The sequence below is a fragment of the Desmodus rotundus genome, chromosome 8 (genome assembly GCF_022682495.2).
Source record: "Desmodus rotundus isolate HL8 chromosome 8, HLdesRot8A.1, whole genome shotgun sequence".
Lineage (NCBI taxonomy): Eukaryota > Metazoa > Chordata > Mammalia > Chiroptera > Phyllostomidae > Desmodus > Desmodus rotundus.
The window spans coordinates 5,701,001-5,714,941 of NC_071394.1; the positions used below are offsets into that span (position 1 = coordinate 5,701,001).

The 13,941-nt window shown below is 49.6% G+C and overlaps 1 protein-coding gene across 4 annotated transcripts in view; it reads left to right on the forward strand.

Annotated features, from left to right (window-relative positions):
• The first annotated feature begins 12,998 nt into the window (after positions 1-12,998).
• The window catches only part of DNAAF11 (dynein axonemal assembly factor 11), a 62,557-nt gene continuing 61,614 nt past the window's right edge, over positions 12,999-13,941 (forward strand). For all 4 annotated transcript variants that reach the window (XR_006652890.3, XR_008427535.2, XR_008427534.2 and 1 more), the window contains exon 1: positions 12,999-13,148. Coding sequence is in view for 1 of the 4 variants with exons in the window: in XM_045181692.3 (XP_045037627.2) it covers positions 13,139-13,148 (10 nt within the window). In the remaining 3 variants the exon portion in view is untranslated. The remainder of the gene's footprint in view (positions 13,149-13,941) is intronic.

Consider the following 13,941-nt stretch of genomic DNA (forward strand, 5'->3'; position numbering starts at 1 on the left):
CCTGGGGGCCTACTAAGTTGCAGTTTTGAATCTTTTAGGGGAGGGGGCACAATTACCTCCTAGGCAATGTCGTATTCTCAGCAAGAGGCACGCAACCTCTCCTTGTGCTGTCAGTGGTCACTTCTGTCTGACACTTGGGGCCCTAATCCATTAGGGGTTGGAAACTGGTGATATTCCCATTTGGTTCCCTCATTTACCTGCTGGGCGATGTCTTTACCGAGAAATACCCACCATCTAATTTCCCGGGAGTTCAGCTTTTATAGGAAAGGAGGGATGACTGTTTGAGTCTTTCCCTTCATTTATACTTTTCAAAACAAAGGGTTAGTTCCTAGCATCTTTCAAAAATGACCAGGATACTATTTTTGGTTTTTTGCATTTTTAAAGACTTCATTTCTAGAGCAGTTTTAGGCTTAAGAGAAATTGAGCGTAAGGTACACAGATTTCCCATATGCTCCCGTCTGCATGAATGCATAGCCTTCCCCTTCATCAACACCACTCACCAGAATGGTACATTTTCTTCTTCTTCTTTCTTTAAACCAAAAATGAACCTAAATTTGTTCTAGTAGGTAGTGATTAACAAAGGAAGGGAGCAAACGGAATCACACATTAAGCCTGTTTATGTGTGACCCTCCAGGGGTTAGCCACATTGCCCTGCCAGGGGGGTTAGCCTCCCTCTGTCCCTCTGCGTAGAGATGAAGGACCAGCTTTCCAATCTCCCTCGGGAACAACTAGCCTGTTAGCCAGGATTATGATGAAGGCTGGGGGCAGCGGGGAAATTTTTTTTGCTGGGTGCGTGTGCAGTGGAAGCCAAGATGGCACAGGGGGAGTTAAGGTCATGGCCAACAGAAGCCAGATGACTAGGCAGAACTTGGAGGCGTGTGCAGTAGGAGCCAAAATGGTAACATAAGGGGGAGGAGTCTAGCCTGGGAAAATCCGGGGGAAAGACCAGAATAGGACAAGTTCACGAAACCATGGAAGATCCAGGATAGGGATTGGATGGGGGAGGCACGAGCACAGGCCCCCAAAGAATTAGGAAGAAGATTGGTTAGTTTGAAGGAAAACTTACCCCTTCTCAATCCCCAAGAGATATAATCAGAGCTTAATGGGGCTCATTTGAGGGCTCTCTCTGGGTAGCAACCACGGGGGCCTGGCAGCCGTGCAGGCCAAAGCGTGCGCCCAAGTGCAGCAGCACAGGGCAGGGCCTGGGCACCACTGGGCCTTGGCGCAGATGTACAGAAGGGGACATGCGGCACAGAGAAGTTCTCCCGCCCTGCGTCTTGGCCCACCTGGGCCTGACAGGCACAGGTGTGGGTCTGAGGCCCCAGAGGCTGGCCTTCTTCTGCAGCCAGGTGGAGCCAAGCCATCCAGTCATGGGTGAGACATCGGGCACCTGGGGGCAGTCCTTTGTTTTCGCTTCGTTAAATGTTGCCATTACTGCTCACATCCTCCTATGTGTGAGTTCCCGAAATGCTTTTCTCAGGACCCTGTGGAGGAACCCTATTTCCATGGGTAACAAACTGACACGTCATATTCACCCCAAGTCCATAGTTTACCTTAGGACTCATTCTTGGTGCTGTGCATTCTATGGGTTTGGATAAACTGATTCTAAAATTTATGTGGAGAGGCATATTTTAATAATAAATAAAAATGAGAGTTTTAAAAATCTGTGTTCAAGTGGCCCTCCACAGTCCAAACTCACCCTGTTCAAGGTCAACTATATTTTTTATCTGTGGTTGGGGACCCACATGTGTGGAGGGCCCGCTGAACTTGCAGGCCTATTTTCTTCTTCTCAGGTGGTCAGCGCCCCAAACATTATTCAAGGGCCAACTGTGCATAGCATACATTTTATTGGTTCTGTTTCTCTGGAGGGAGAACCCCAATACAGCTGGTACTATCATCACCGTTTTATAGATAACCTCAGAGAGGTTTGGTAATTTTCCCAAGACGCAGAGAGGAAGTGGGAGGTGCACGCCCAAGCCATGTGACTCACAGCCCGGCTCTCCCATGACTCACTGCTGCTCAGCAGGGTTATGGGAGGTCAGGAGAGGCGTGGTGCCTTGAGGGTCCGTTATTGTCCGAGTCACTCTCTCTGGAAATACCAACTCGGGAAAATGTTTTCCAGGGGGTGCAAGAGATTAAATGAAATGAACCATTTTTTTTTTTCAGGGACAACTGTGACTTTTATGCTTTTTCTTGTATTTCAAGTTTCTCAAATCTAGATCCAGAGATTTGATGTGAATGAGATACGTTATGAGAGAGAAATCACCAAACACTGTCTGGCCCACTTTAGAACCTTTGCTTATAGAGGCTTCAGTAGCTACAACTGGCTCAAAGAACTGCCATTTTGATGAAGCACCTACTATGTGCCAGATGCTTTATCTGCCTTATCTATAGTCCACAGCCCTGCCAATGATTACTTTCTGTTTTAGCTGCCTCAACAGGCAAAACCAGGTAATGCCCGTGATGTGGGACGGGAAGCCCTCCTTCATCTTAGGGCAATGCCGTTGGCCATGTACAGTCTCCAAACCTGCCTGCTTAACTGCCTCTGACAGGTAGTGACTTACCCCTTCCTTTAGCTGCCAGGAGTGAGGCTTAGTCACATGACCCTACCTACACAGGGGGCTGGGAAATGCAGGGAGGCATGTGGGTCTGTGGTGAGCTCCAGCAGACTCTGCCACACCCTCATTTTAAAGGTGAAGAAGGCACATCCAGGAGAGAATGGGTGGCTGGGGTGCGCACTGCACCCCAGGTCATTGAGGCTCCCATGCCATTTCCCACACCTTCCCTCCAACCTGCAATGCTTCCCCAAGTCAAATCTACTGTAGTTACTTTGAAACAACTCAGATACAGAATAATCTGCCTTTGCTGCAGGGATGCCAAACACTCCCTCCTCCCCGCTGAGAGGAATCCCACTCTTGCTCGTACAATACAGCAGAGCTGACACCTGCTAACTTGGCATACTTCGCGTCAGTGCCGCAGATCCCTACCAGGCCTTGATGAAAGACTGATCATGTATTTTTAAAAAACCTGCCCCGCTGTGATGGCTGTATCCCCTCCATCTGTCCCATGCTGGGTAAAACCAGCTACAGCTGCAAGCTACACCTGCTAGGGAGCCAGATGGGTACCTTGGGGGTGAGGCAACTTAGCAGGTGGATGCCAAAATCTGGCAACCACTTGCAAAAATTTTCTGATCTTTTTGTAGCCTTAACAACAAATAAAAATAAAAACAAAGGAAATGACATGCAGGGGTGGGGTGCATGAAAACAAAGACTTACTTTTCAATGCAAAATGTCATTTTGCATTTGCATTGGGGAAAGAGAGGGTGGCCAGCCTCCACCCCAACTCAAATTGAAACAGCATACTTTTGTGTGGGTGAAACTCAAGTTCAGGCTCAAGTGATCCGCTCTAGTGGCTTCATTACCCCGTTTATTTTTAGTAAAAGAAAAAATCAAGGACCACATTCCAGAGCCTTCTACCTTCCTTATCTTCCTTGAGTCATCCCCAGCGGGTCAGATTCCTTGAACACAAGCACAACAGCACAGTATGACATTCCTGCTCCGGGGCCCGACTAGGCCTGGGGCTGGGCTCCGACCCTGCTCCGGGACTACGGTGTCACTCTGGACAAGGTTTTCCACTTCTCTAAGCCTTCATTTCCCCATCCACAAAATGGGATAAAAACGCAGCCTAAATCATAGCGTTGTTGTGAATATTAAATGAGACCCTGCAGCAAAACACTTCAAGCTTAACCCAGGGCTCCATACAGGGTAAGCTCTTCCAGAGCGGGAGCTGCCATTATTACCATTATTATTATTATTATTATTATTATTATTATTATTGTGAATACTGGTAACAGCAGTAGTAGTGGAAGTAGTTTTTCTGACTTCTGGGACCATGTGAAGTTTTCAGGTATGAGGTGAGAAGGTAGAAGGAAGAGACAAGCCGCGGGCTGAGGCCACAGCTGAGTTAGTCTAGCTGGATAAATACTTCTTCCATTATTTCACACAGGGCAGAGTGGCGTAAAGACAATGTGGATTTTGAAGGGAGACAGGCATAGGTATGACTTGGCTGCTCTGTCACGTACAGCTTGGTGATGGTGGGCCTGTCACTCAGCTTCCGTGAGCTTCGTAAGTTCATGTCTTGTGGTTCTCTCTGAGGTGGAGTATCACTTTATTACCATGGAGAAGACCCAACAAGAGAGGGAGATGACAGAGTGGCATGGGAAAGGATTCACTTTAAAAATCAATAACTTGATTTTCTGGATTTTGAAAGTGATTCACCAATAATTTACTTAAATAAAAATACGAAAATTCAAATAAGCAAAAAAAGTTACCCACAATCCCTCAACTCCAAGGCAGCCCTGCCAACACCTTGGTGTTTATCCAAGAAAACTGTCTTGGTTGCAAGGTTGATAAGACAGGAAAACAGGCCACCCAGTGAGAAGGACTTTGAACGTGGAAGCAGCCACCATCTGGGGTCAATCGCGTGGCCATTGCCCTGCTGGAAGCAGAGGGACCTGGCAGAAGACGGGCCCAGCCCCCCTGCTATGACTTATTGTAAGGGCAGTGCCATCAGCTGCCACCCTGGAGGAGAGTCATCCCACTGCTCACCCCCAGCGTGGGGTCAAAGACCACACAGCTAGTTTTAAAGGTTGTTTGTCAACAGGGAGGCAGGACATAAACTCAGGTCCAGTGTGCCAGGTGCCCCTGCCCCCCACCTCCCCTCCGTTGTTCAGCTCTTGCTCCTGTGTCACTCCTGAGCTCTGTGCAGCTCAGGGCTCACAGTCTAACGGACGAGGTCAACAACGAGGCAGTGACATCAGTGACGAGCAGTAAGACAGAGGGGAACTCCAGCTATTATTCTCATTTTAGAGTTGAGGGTCCCACAGGGTAACATGGCCGCCTGAGGTCTACTGTTAACCCCTGCGGGAGTCAAAACTAGGCACCCATGTCCAGCTGCAAGCCTGGGACCTTTCCCACGGCACCTCCTGGCCTTCCTCTCGCCATGCTGTTGTGATGATTCGTTATGAATGAGAAGCACATGCATTCAGCATTCGTGTATCACCGAACCCAGAAGTAGGGTGGGTGTCCTCCTTGCTTCTTGTGGCTACTTCTGGATCATTGTTCCTCCTTCCCCTGAACAAGTTTTGGAGCTCGGGCCATCAGACGGCGCCATCTGCTGCTATTTCTTGGTGCAGTCACCCACCCTCGAAGATTCAGCACGTTACCATCAGTGTCCCTCCCCAGTGCAACTCTGTCATTCCCGGTGGTTGCAACGCACGCGTGGGGCCCCTCCAGTACTCTGGCCACTTGGTTTCTGTCTTTCTTTCCTCCCTTTTCTCCTTCCTTCTTTTCTTTCTTTCTTTCTTTCTTTCTTTCTTTCTTTCTTTCTTTCTTTCTCTCTCTCTCTCTCTCTCTCTCTCTCTCTCTCTCTTTCTTTAATTTTTCCTTTTGAAGCTCCAGGAAACCCCTAATCTACCTTCTGTCTCCATAGATTTGCCTTTTCTAGACACTTCCTATAAATGAAATCATACAATAAATATGTGGCCTTCTGTGCCTGGATTCTTTCACTTATTGGAATATTTTCAAGGTCCATCTATGAAATAGCACGAATCATGACTTCAATACTTTTTATGGTAGAATAATATTCCATTGTATGGATACAGTGCCTTTGGTTTACCCATTTGCCCACCGATGGACATTTGGGTTGTCCCCACTCTTTGGCTAGGGTAAATACTGCTGCTATGAACCCTAGGAATGGAATTGCTAGGTCATATGGTTAAATTTATACTTCACATTATAAGAAACTAGATTGTTTTGTCTAAAGTAGCTTCACCATTTTACACTCATTCCCACCAGCGGCACAGGAGGGCTCCAGTTCCTCCGCATCCTCACCAACACTTGGGCATGTCTGCTCTTTCACTGTAGCCGTGGCCTCGGGGAGGGACGTGGCACCCGCCACTGTCTGGATTTGCACTTCCCTGGTGGCTAATGGTGTTGAGCACCTTCATTGGGCTTCTTGTCTGACCCTCACTTTTTGATGGCCTCTGTGCCGTCATCTGGTCTTCCCCCTCCATCAGTCACACAAGGGCACGGTCAGACCCTGGAGCTTGTCATTCCCTCTGTCAGAATCTCCATCTTGCACATTCCGCTCTTCACCATCACCATCTTCCCAGCTCGCTACCTCTCCACCTTCAACAAGTTTTCAGTGTCCTTGGCATCAGATGGGTATTGATCCTGACACCTTCTCAGGCCTCTATCACGTCTTCATTTTCGTTCTTCTCCTTGGACTCCACAGCCTAGCATTAAAGTCATTCCCCACACCTCCCCCTGTTCATTCTGTTTCCCCGGTAAAATCACAAGTCTGGTTTGTTGGGAACTGCCCTGCCTGGATTCAGAAGCTGTAACCCCCCATGGCTGAGGCTGAGTAAAGGACCTTGGGACCATAAGCCACTAAGGAGACAAAGCTCATCTCCCTGGCAGGGGCGCTGCCTCTGCCCCCTTTTACTTCACCCTGTTTGGCCCCAGGAGGATGACCGGTTAGCCAATGATGGGTAAGGTTCCTCAAGGGAAGGATGACCTAAGACAGGCATGGTCATGAAGGGGCCCTCAGGGAAGGACTTGGGGGGCTATAGAAAGAGGGGGTGATGGACCCTTGCCCCTGGGCTTTGACATAGCCTGAGTCCTCATTCTGTCTGCAAGAAGTCTCCTAATCTTTTGCCTGCCTTACTTCCCCCACCTGACTTAAGCCTGAAACAATGCTGGAGGGTGGTACAGCCCTGGACAGGAACAGGCAGTTCCCTGGGGCAATCAGGCCTAAGAAAGAATGCATAAAATCCTGTGAAACCTGCTTTGCTAAGAATGACCTCAATTTTCTGATAAGGGTCCAAGCATGAAATGAGTTTGTTTCCCAAAGTCTTATAGCCCTTTAGCTAACTGACCCTGACTCAGAATAAACCCTCCTAGTTCTTTGTTTGTTATCTACTGTTTGATCCTTCCTACCTGACAATGACTGATGAGCTTCACCTGTATTCCTGTGCAAATTGAACCTAATAAAAGCCCATTGAGGAAAAGGCTCCTGGTCCTTCTTTGAGAGATCAGCCACCTTTCCTCCCCAAGCAGATCATGTCTTGGTAGACTTATTTTCATCCATGATGGCTGGGGGACTCTGCTGGACAAAGCTCCCCCACACCGGTTGCTTCCAATGCTGTCTATTACGCAACTTTACGCACACTGAACGTGGCTTGAGAAAAAAACACACATGATCAGGCCTTTCTTTAAACTCATGACCACAAACCTCGGGTGTGCTGGGCCTCACCCTGTCACCGTCTCAGCCTGTCCTGTGTGCTCAGTCTCCCGTTCCCCCAGGTGACTCTTTCATACCTTGTCCTTTCTCCTCACACCTCCAGGATGTCCCTTCCAAGTCTCCTTCTGGGCTGATGTCCTTGCTTCCCATTCTGCTGAGAAAAGAGAAACAATTATGAAGACACAACTAGCCACTGGCAGCCTGTCTGCACACCCACAAGCATCCGTTCCTACTCTCGTGCCTCCCTGCTCTGTGGGCAGAAAGTCCTTGCTGCCACCTAGGGCCAACACACTGCTCGTGGCTGCCACCCACCCCCTCTTTTCTGTTCATGGAAGTCACCCCAGGAATTGCCCCCTCTCCCACAGCAGCAGCACTCCCACCTGCTCTAATAACACCTGCCTTAATTAAGCCCCCTTTTGACTCCATACCCCTTATAACCGCTCCCTTTGTCCACTTCTCTGCCCCCAGTAGCAGCAAAATGCCTCGACAGATTTGCCTTCTATGAATTATTTGGTCCTCCAGTCTTCCCCTCTGAGTCTTCCCTGAACCCACTGCAGTCAGACTTCCCTGCTCCCACCCACACAGCAGCCCCCCACCCCCCAATCATTTGACTTGATCAACAGCAGCATTTGAGATAGAGTCCTTCCCCCCTCCTTAAAGTGCTTTCGTACTTGGCTTTTCCTATTGCTTTACTGATTTGTCTCCTTTGCTAATTCTTCCACATTTTGCCATCTTTGAAATCCTGGAAGACCCCCAGGCTTAGTCTGTGGACCTCCTCTCTGTTGAAACTCGGTAGTCTTGCCCACGCGCCTGAGTATAAATACCTCCCTAAGCCCTGACCCCTCCAACTACGCTGCTGCTGGGCCCTCTGCTCCACTCACGCAGCTAATACCCCTCTCAAAGTTCCCAGAAGTCGAGAACACATCTCAAACTTAACCTGTCCAAGACAGAGCTTCTAATTCCAAATCTGCCCCTCACTGACCTCACTGTCTCAGTTAACAGACATGACCTTTTTTTTTTTTTTTCAGTTTTCTGAGTAAAAAATTGGGGGGGTCATCCTTGACTCCCGCATTAGTTTGCTAGAGTTGCTATCACAAAGTGCCACAAACTGGGTGGCTTAAATGACAGAAATTTATTTTCTCAGCGTTCTGGGGCTAGAAGTCTCAGATCAAGGTGGCGGTGGATTTGCTTCCTCTGAGGGCTGTAAGGGAAAGATCTGTTCCCGGCTAGTAGCTGGCCCCCTGTGTCTTCACACGGTCTTCCTTCTGTACCTGTCCCAATCTATCACTCAGACTCACACCCTGTCCCCTCAGCAGCTCCTACAGGAGTATGCACCTTCTAGCTGCCTCTCACCTCCGCATTTCCCCTTTGCTCATCTGCCCCCTCACCCTAGGTGCCTTTTCCTGTTCCTTTCACACGGGCCAGGTGCCCCCCACTCTGACAGCCTTTGCTCTCTCCCTCTGGAAAAACCTCCCCTTAGCTCTCCCCTAACTGGCTCCTTTTCACGCTCAGGTCTCACCTTGAACGTGACCTACTCTGACTACCTAATGTAGCCCCCCTCCTTACCTAATCTATCAATGCATTTTTCATTCATAACATATATCATCGGCCGCCACCCTATGTAGTATTTGTTTGTTTACTTGTTTACTGTCTGTCTCCTCCTATGAGTATAGAAGTTGTGGGATGATCAAAACTTACCAGTCTCGGTCACTAATCTATCCCCAACCCTAGGGGCTCAATAGATGTTTACAGGGAAATATGAATGAAGGGGTTAGTGGGACCCTCTAATGCCCACCCAGATTAGCGATCTTTACGCCAACTGCATCATGTACTGAGACAATTATTTGGACACACACACACACACACACACATTCAGGTGGCTGACAGGAGACGGACAGGTTGAAGATTAGATTGTAAAGAGTTTGGAAGAGACTGAGTCAGTCTTCTTTGTTTGGGTAACCAAATCCTTGAAAATACTACTTTTCTCTAAGCTGAAATGGGAAGCCATGGATTCTAGAAGATTTTGTGGGGAAGGCCTCTCTCTGCCTTTGGACAAATGGTGCCCAGCTGAGCTGTGTGACAAGGAAGGTGAAATCACTTCCAGCAGCTGCCACCAAATTCGAAAAGGGTTGATTGATATGACAAAGTCTTTCACAAAGAACATAAATCAAAGGAGATGACTGACAGTGGAGTAAACAGTTTAGAACTAGAGTAATTAGGAATATATTAGCAATTAAAATAAACTTATTATCATTAGCAGAATTGGCAGTTACTTGCAGTTTCCCCAGGGGCCTCATTTCAAGTTTATCCTTGCAGATTATATTAAGGCAGAATTAATGTTTTTGGAGATACAGTTTTGATTTGTCTCATTATTCGTCACAGTGCTTGGTATATCGAAGGCACTTGATGAATATTTGCTGATGGACGGACGGAAGGAAGGAAGGAAGGAAGGAAGGAAGGAAGGAAGGTAGGAAGGGAAGGAGGGAACGAGAGGGGGAATTGGGATGCTAGAGGGGCTGATAAACACGGGAGCTTGTTCGCCTGCCATAAAGTTGCAATGAGAAAACTGCTCTGAAGGGAGATTAATGTAAGTACAGTGGAAGTGTAGCCACAGTATTAGTTACTCATCATAAAATACTAAATTGTATTTAATAACAAAGATGATAAGAACCAAATAACTTTCTAGGTCAATGTCTCTGGCATTTGTCCAGCACAAAAGAAGTAGGAAGACTATTTTGCTGTTATTGGAATTTCAAAACACTCTCTTCAAGATTTACTTCTCCCACTTATGTGCACAAAAATGTAGTTAGCAGTTTCCTCAGGAAGCACACACGTCTTGTTACATTTCCAGGAGCCAAAGAAATGAGTCTATTTTGAATAATGATTTGCATAAACAGACACACACCATGACTCGTTAAACGGTCTCATTCGGTTTGAGTGAAACGAACTTGACTTTGCTTGGAGCTGTCACATCGTGTGATTGACTTCCCAATTTCCTTTCCTGTCAGTGGACTGTGGCCGTCACAGCCCATTTGTACACCTGTCCTTCATGCCCCACGGGTGCCCTGTTTCTCCGAAGCACAGTGACTGTGATGCTGGTTTCAGGAAGGACACAGCGCGACCAGCCCAGCCTGGCCCATGATAAACGACCCAGTGAGATTCCTGATTTTGCTGATTTATTACCCAAGGCTCTTCTCTGTGTCTCTTGAGTGGTGACAATCCGTCAAAGTCCTGCTCCTGGAAGGAGCTCTTATCCTCAATTTTAGTGAAAAGGTCCCAAAGGCAAGCAAGTGTCTAATGACCAGGAGAAGGGGCACCCTCCCAGGGGAGCCTGCTAGATTGCTTTAAACAATCAACACCTCCGTGATGATCCTGAAGTTGTGAGTCCCTTCATCCAGGACAGCCACGCTCTTGGGGAGACTGGCTCACCAACTTGTTCGTTCAGCCATGCAACAAACAGTCACTAGGCACAGAATGAGAGTCGGGAGGTGGGCTGAGAGCTGGGATTCAGAGGTGGGCCACAAACTCCCTCCCGGCCCTCAAGCAGCTCTCGGTCTCGAAAATGATGCCGCATAGGATGCAGGTTTGGGCCCGAAAGCCTGGATCCACTATCCCGGTCACATAACCCCCCTGGGCCCCAGTGTCCTTGCCTGTAATAAGCAGAGGACGACACTGCCTACCCCGAGGGCTGCTGAGAGCATTAACTGGCACCTCAGAGCACTTGGGCAGCGTTTAGGACACACGCAGGATGAGGGTTCCATTGCATAACGTGTGTGTGAACCAGCAGGGACCCCCGCTTCATAGACAGTAAGTTTTTCGGGAAAAATTCAAGGCCCCTGTGACCACCAGAGAGTAAGAGTGAGGTTCAGGTTCAGGAGTGAGTTTTTCTGAAGGTGAGGATGAAGTTCCGAGTCAATATATCAGACCCCGGGGCGGCAATCACTCTCGAGAACTTTCTAGAGCCCTGGACTGTCCTCCTCTTTTGACCTAGGCACTGAGATCCTTTATCCTGGATGTGACTTCATGCCTCTGTCGTCTCAGGGACTATCTATCTGGATTACCCCCCAGTCCCAGCTTCCTGCAAGAAGCCAGATCCTGTTTAGCCCCAAGGACCTCTGTGTTGTCAAGCATATTTGCTGACCTAACCTGCCACTCAGGGCCTGTCGCCTCCTCCAGGAGTCATCAGACGCCAGCAGCACATACCCCTGTCAGGGGCACAGCTGCAGACGACCGTCTGAATTGTTACCTGCGTGTGGAAATGGGTGAATTTTCCCTCTGGAAGGCGGAGTGGCCTGTGTGATGCTGCACGAAAATAAATCTGTGGGTTTGAACCAGACCTCCGAACGCAGAGGCTATATTCTTCACCCCACACTGCCCTACTTCCAAAGCTGGTGAAATGACAAGAACCAGGCTTTGGGGTAGAAGCGGCAGACATTACCTACATTTATAGTTTGAGAGCTGTTGGGCATCTCCTTTGAGCTCCAAACACTTCTCCCACTGTGGGGACGCAGTGCCTGAAATCCCTCCCCCCCCCTTCCAGTTCCCTTCCTTCCCCCAGGGCCTCCATCACCCTGGGGGGCTAATTTCTCAGGTAGCTGTCTCTGCAGTTGTCCCCTCCTTCACTGACCAGCTTGGCCTTTCCTGCCTCTCCGCCTCTTGTCCACGCTCGGCCTCTGTCCTGCGCACCCTAGTAACTGCCCACAATAAACACAGGCGTCTGCTCAAAGAATGCTTTTCTTTGCACTCAACTTTGCCCTACAAATCTTCTCTGAAAATGCAAACATATACGCCTATCAAGATAAGGCTACAACTGGGATGGGAGGTTTTTGTTTTAATCTTTTACATATTGCCTTTTTTTTTTTTTTTTTTGCAAATGGGGTAGAGGGTAACAAGTTTCTAACAATACGACTTAAACACAAAATTGCTCTTGGGAGGTCTCAGACATTAAAGCGCGACCATCGGAACAACCGAGAAGAAATGAGTTCACTGATGTCCTTCCCAGTCCAGAATTGGGGGGCAGCATAGGGGGCGCTTTGGGAGGGGGGCTTGGGTTACTGTGAGCGGAGTAGTGAGAGGGTAGGAGGTAGACTTCCCATACTCCCCCTTAGGACGGCAGCATAGGGAAAGTTGAAGGAGGGGATAGTGGGTGTGGTTTTCCGAAAACTTTTTGGCAGGAAACTGATAGGTGTTGGGCGGTGACTCTGCAGAGAGGACCACTAACCTTTACACCGAGCCCGTCGTTTTTAAAAAACTGTCTCTCACTCAAATTTTCTCGTTAAAGCTTCACAACGATCTTCTGTTATCATCACTCATCTTACAAAGGGAGAAACTGAGGCTCGGGAAGTTTAAGGTCACGCCGCTAGTAAATGGAGTGAAGGTCAAATCTTGATCACCGGATTCTGGAAGGTGTTAAATAAAATACAAAAAGAAAAAAAAAGGCAGAGGGCAGGCAAGAGACACGCCTAGGAGGCCTAGGAGGTGGATCCCATCGGGAAATTGGAGCCCGTGTGGCTCCGGGTTTAGCCCGGCTAGTTGATTCGGGGAGGGAGAGGGGAGAGGGAAGCGGCCTGCGGAAGGCCACGCGGGGGTCGTGGAACGAGGAGACGTCTGGGGTGGGGACAGCCCTGTCTCCGCCTACGAGGCCCTCCACCGCGGGTCTCACCTCCCAGCTCCTCCCGAACTCACGAAATGCGGCGCCGGCTGGCCCGGCGCGGCCTCCGTAGAGTCCTCGTTGCCATGGTTCCCAAGCACTGGTGTGGACGCGCAAAAACGGGAGACACAGGAATCCCCGGGACCCTGGGTCAGGCTCCCGGAACACAGGGACCGCAGAGGCGCCATGGGCCGGAGTAAGCTCCCCCGTCCACCTTCCGCCCTCGATCCTTCCCTTTCCAGGCATCGTCCGGGGTCCACTCGGACCCTCGGTGCCAGCCCTGACCCGAGCTCAGAGCGGCACAGCCGGTCCCTTCGCACTGTGCAGACCCGGCTGGGCCAGGTCCTCCTCCGACCCTCCTGACCCACCTGGCCTCTGAGAGGCTCGGGGTCACCCTCTGTGAAATGGGGTGCGCGTGGGGTGGATGGAAGGGAGCAGTGGAAGAGCGGGGGTCACACACTGCGTGCGCACCCGCGCGTGCCCTTGCTTGCTGTGTGGTCGCGGGCTTGTCTCCGTCCCAGAGCCGCAGCTCAGGACCCACTCGGGAAGGCAGTGTGCCCGGTGGTCCAGGGATCCGCGTCCGGCCTCCCTGCTCCACCTGCTCCCTAGGAGCCTGTGACTTCACCCCCTTTGGGTCTAAGCCTCCTCATCTCAAAACAATAACAAGGCAAGAACCATATCGTTGTAGAGACGTAGTGCTGTAAAAGTGCTCCTTCAAAGATGCCAAGAGAACCGAGCAAGGTGATGGGATTAACAGGCGTGTCAGGAACCAGCCTGATGCCGGCACCGTATTTGTCCTCCCCGAAAGGCGATTTGGTGCAGTCCGACCTAATTGATCACTTACTGTAAAAAGTGTTATAGTTAGTATTTTAAAGTCAGGAGACTCTGCTAGATGACACGATTTCTGCTGTGGAAGAGCTGACATCCTGGCGGCGGAGGGTGCGGGTGATTCGTAAACGTGACCGCCCCATTCCTAAACCAGGCTCTGC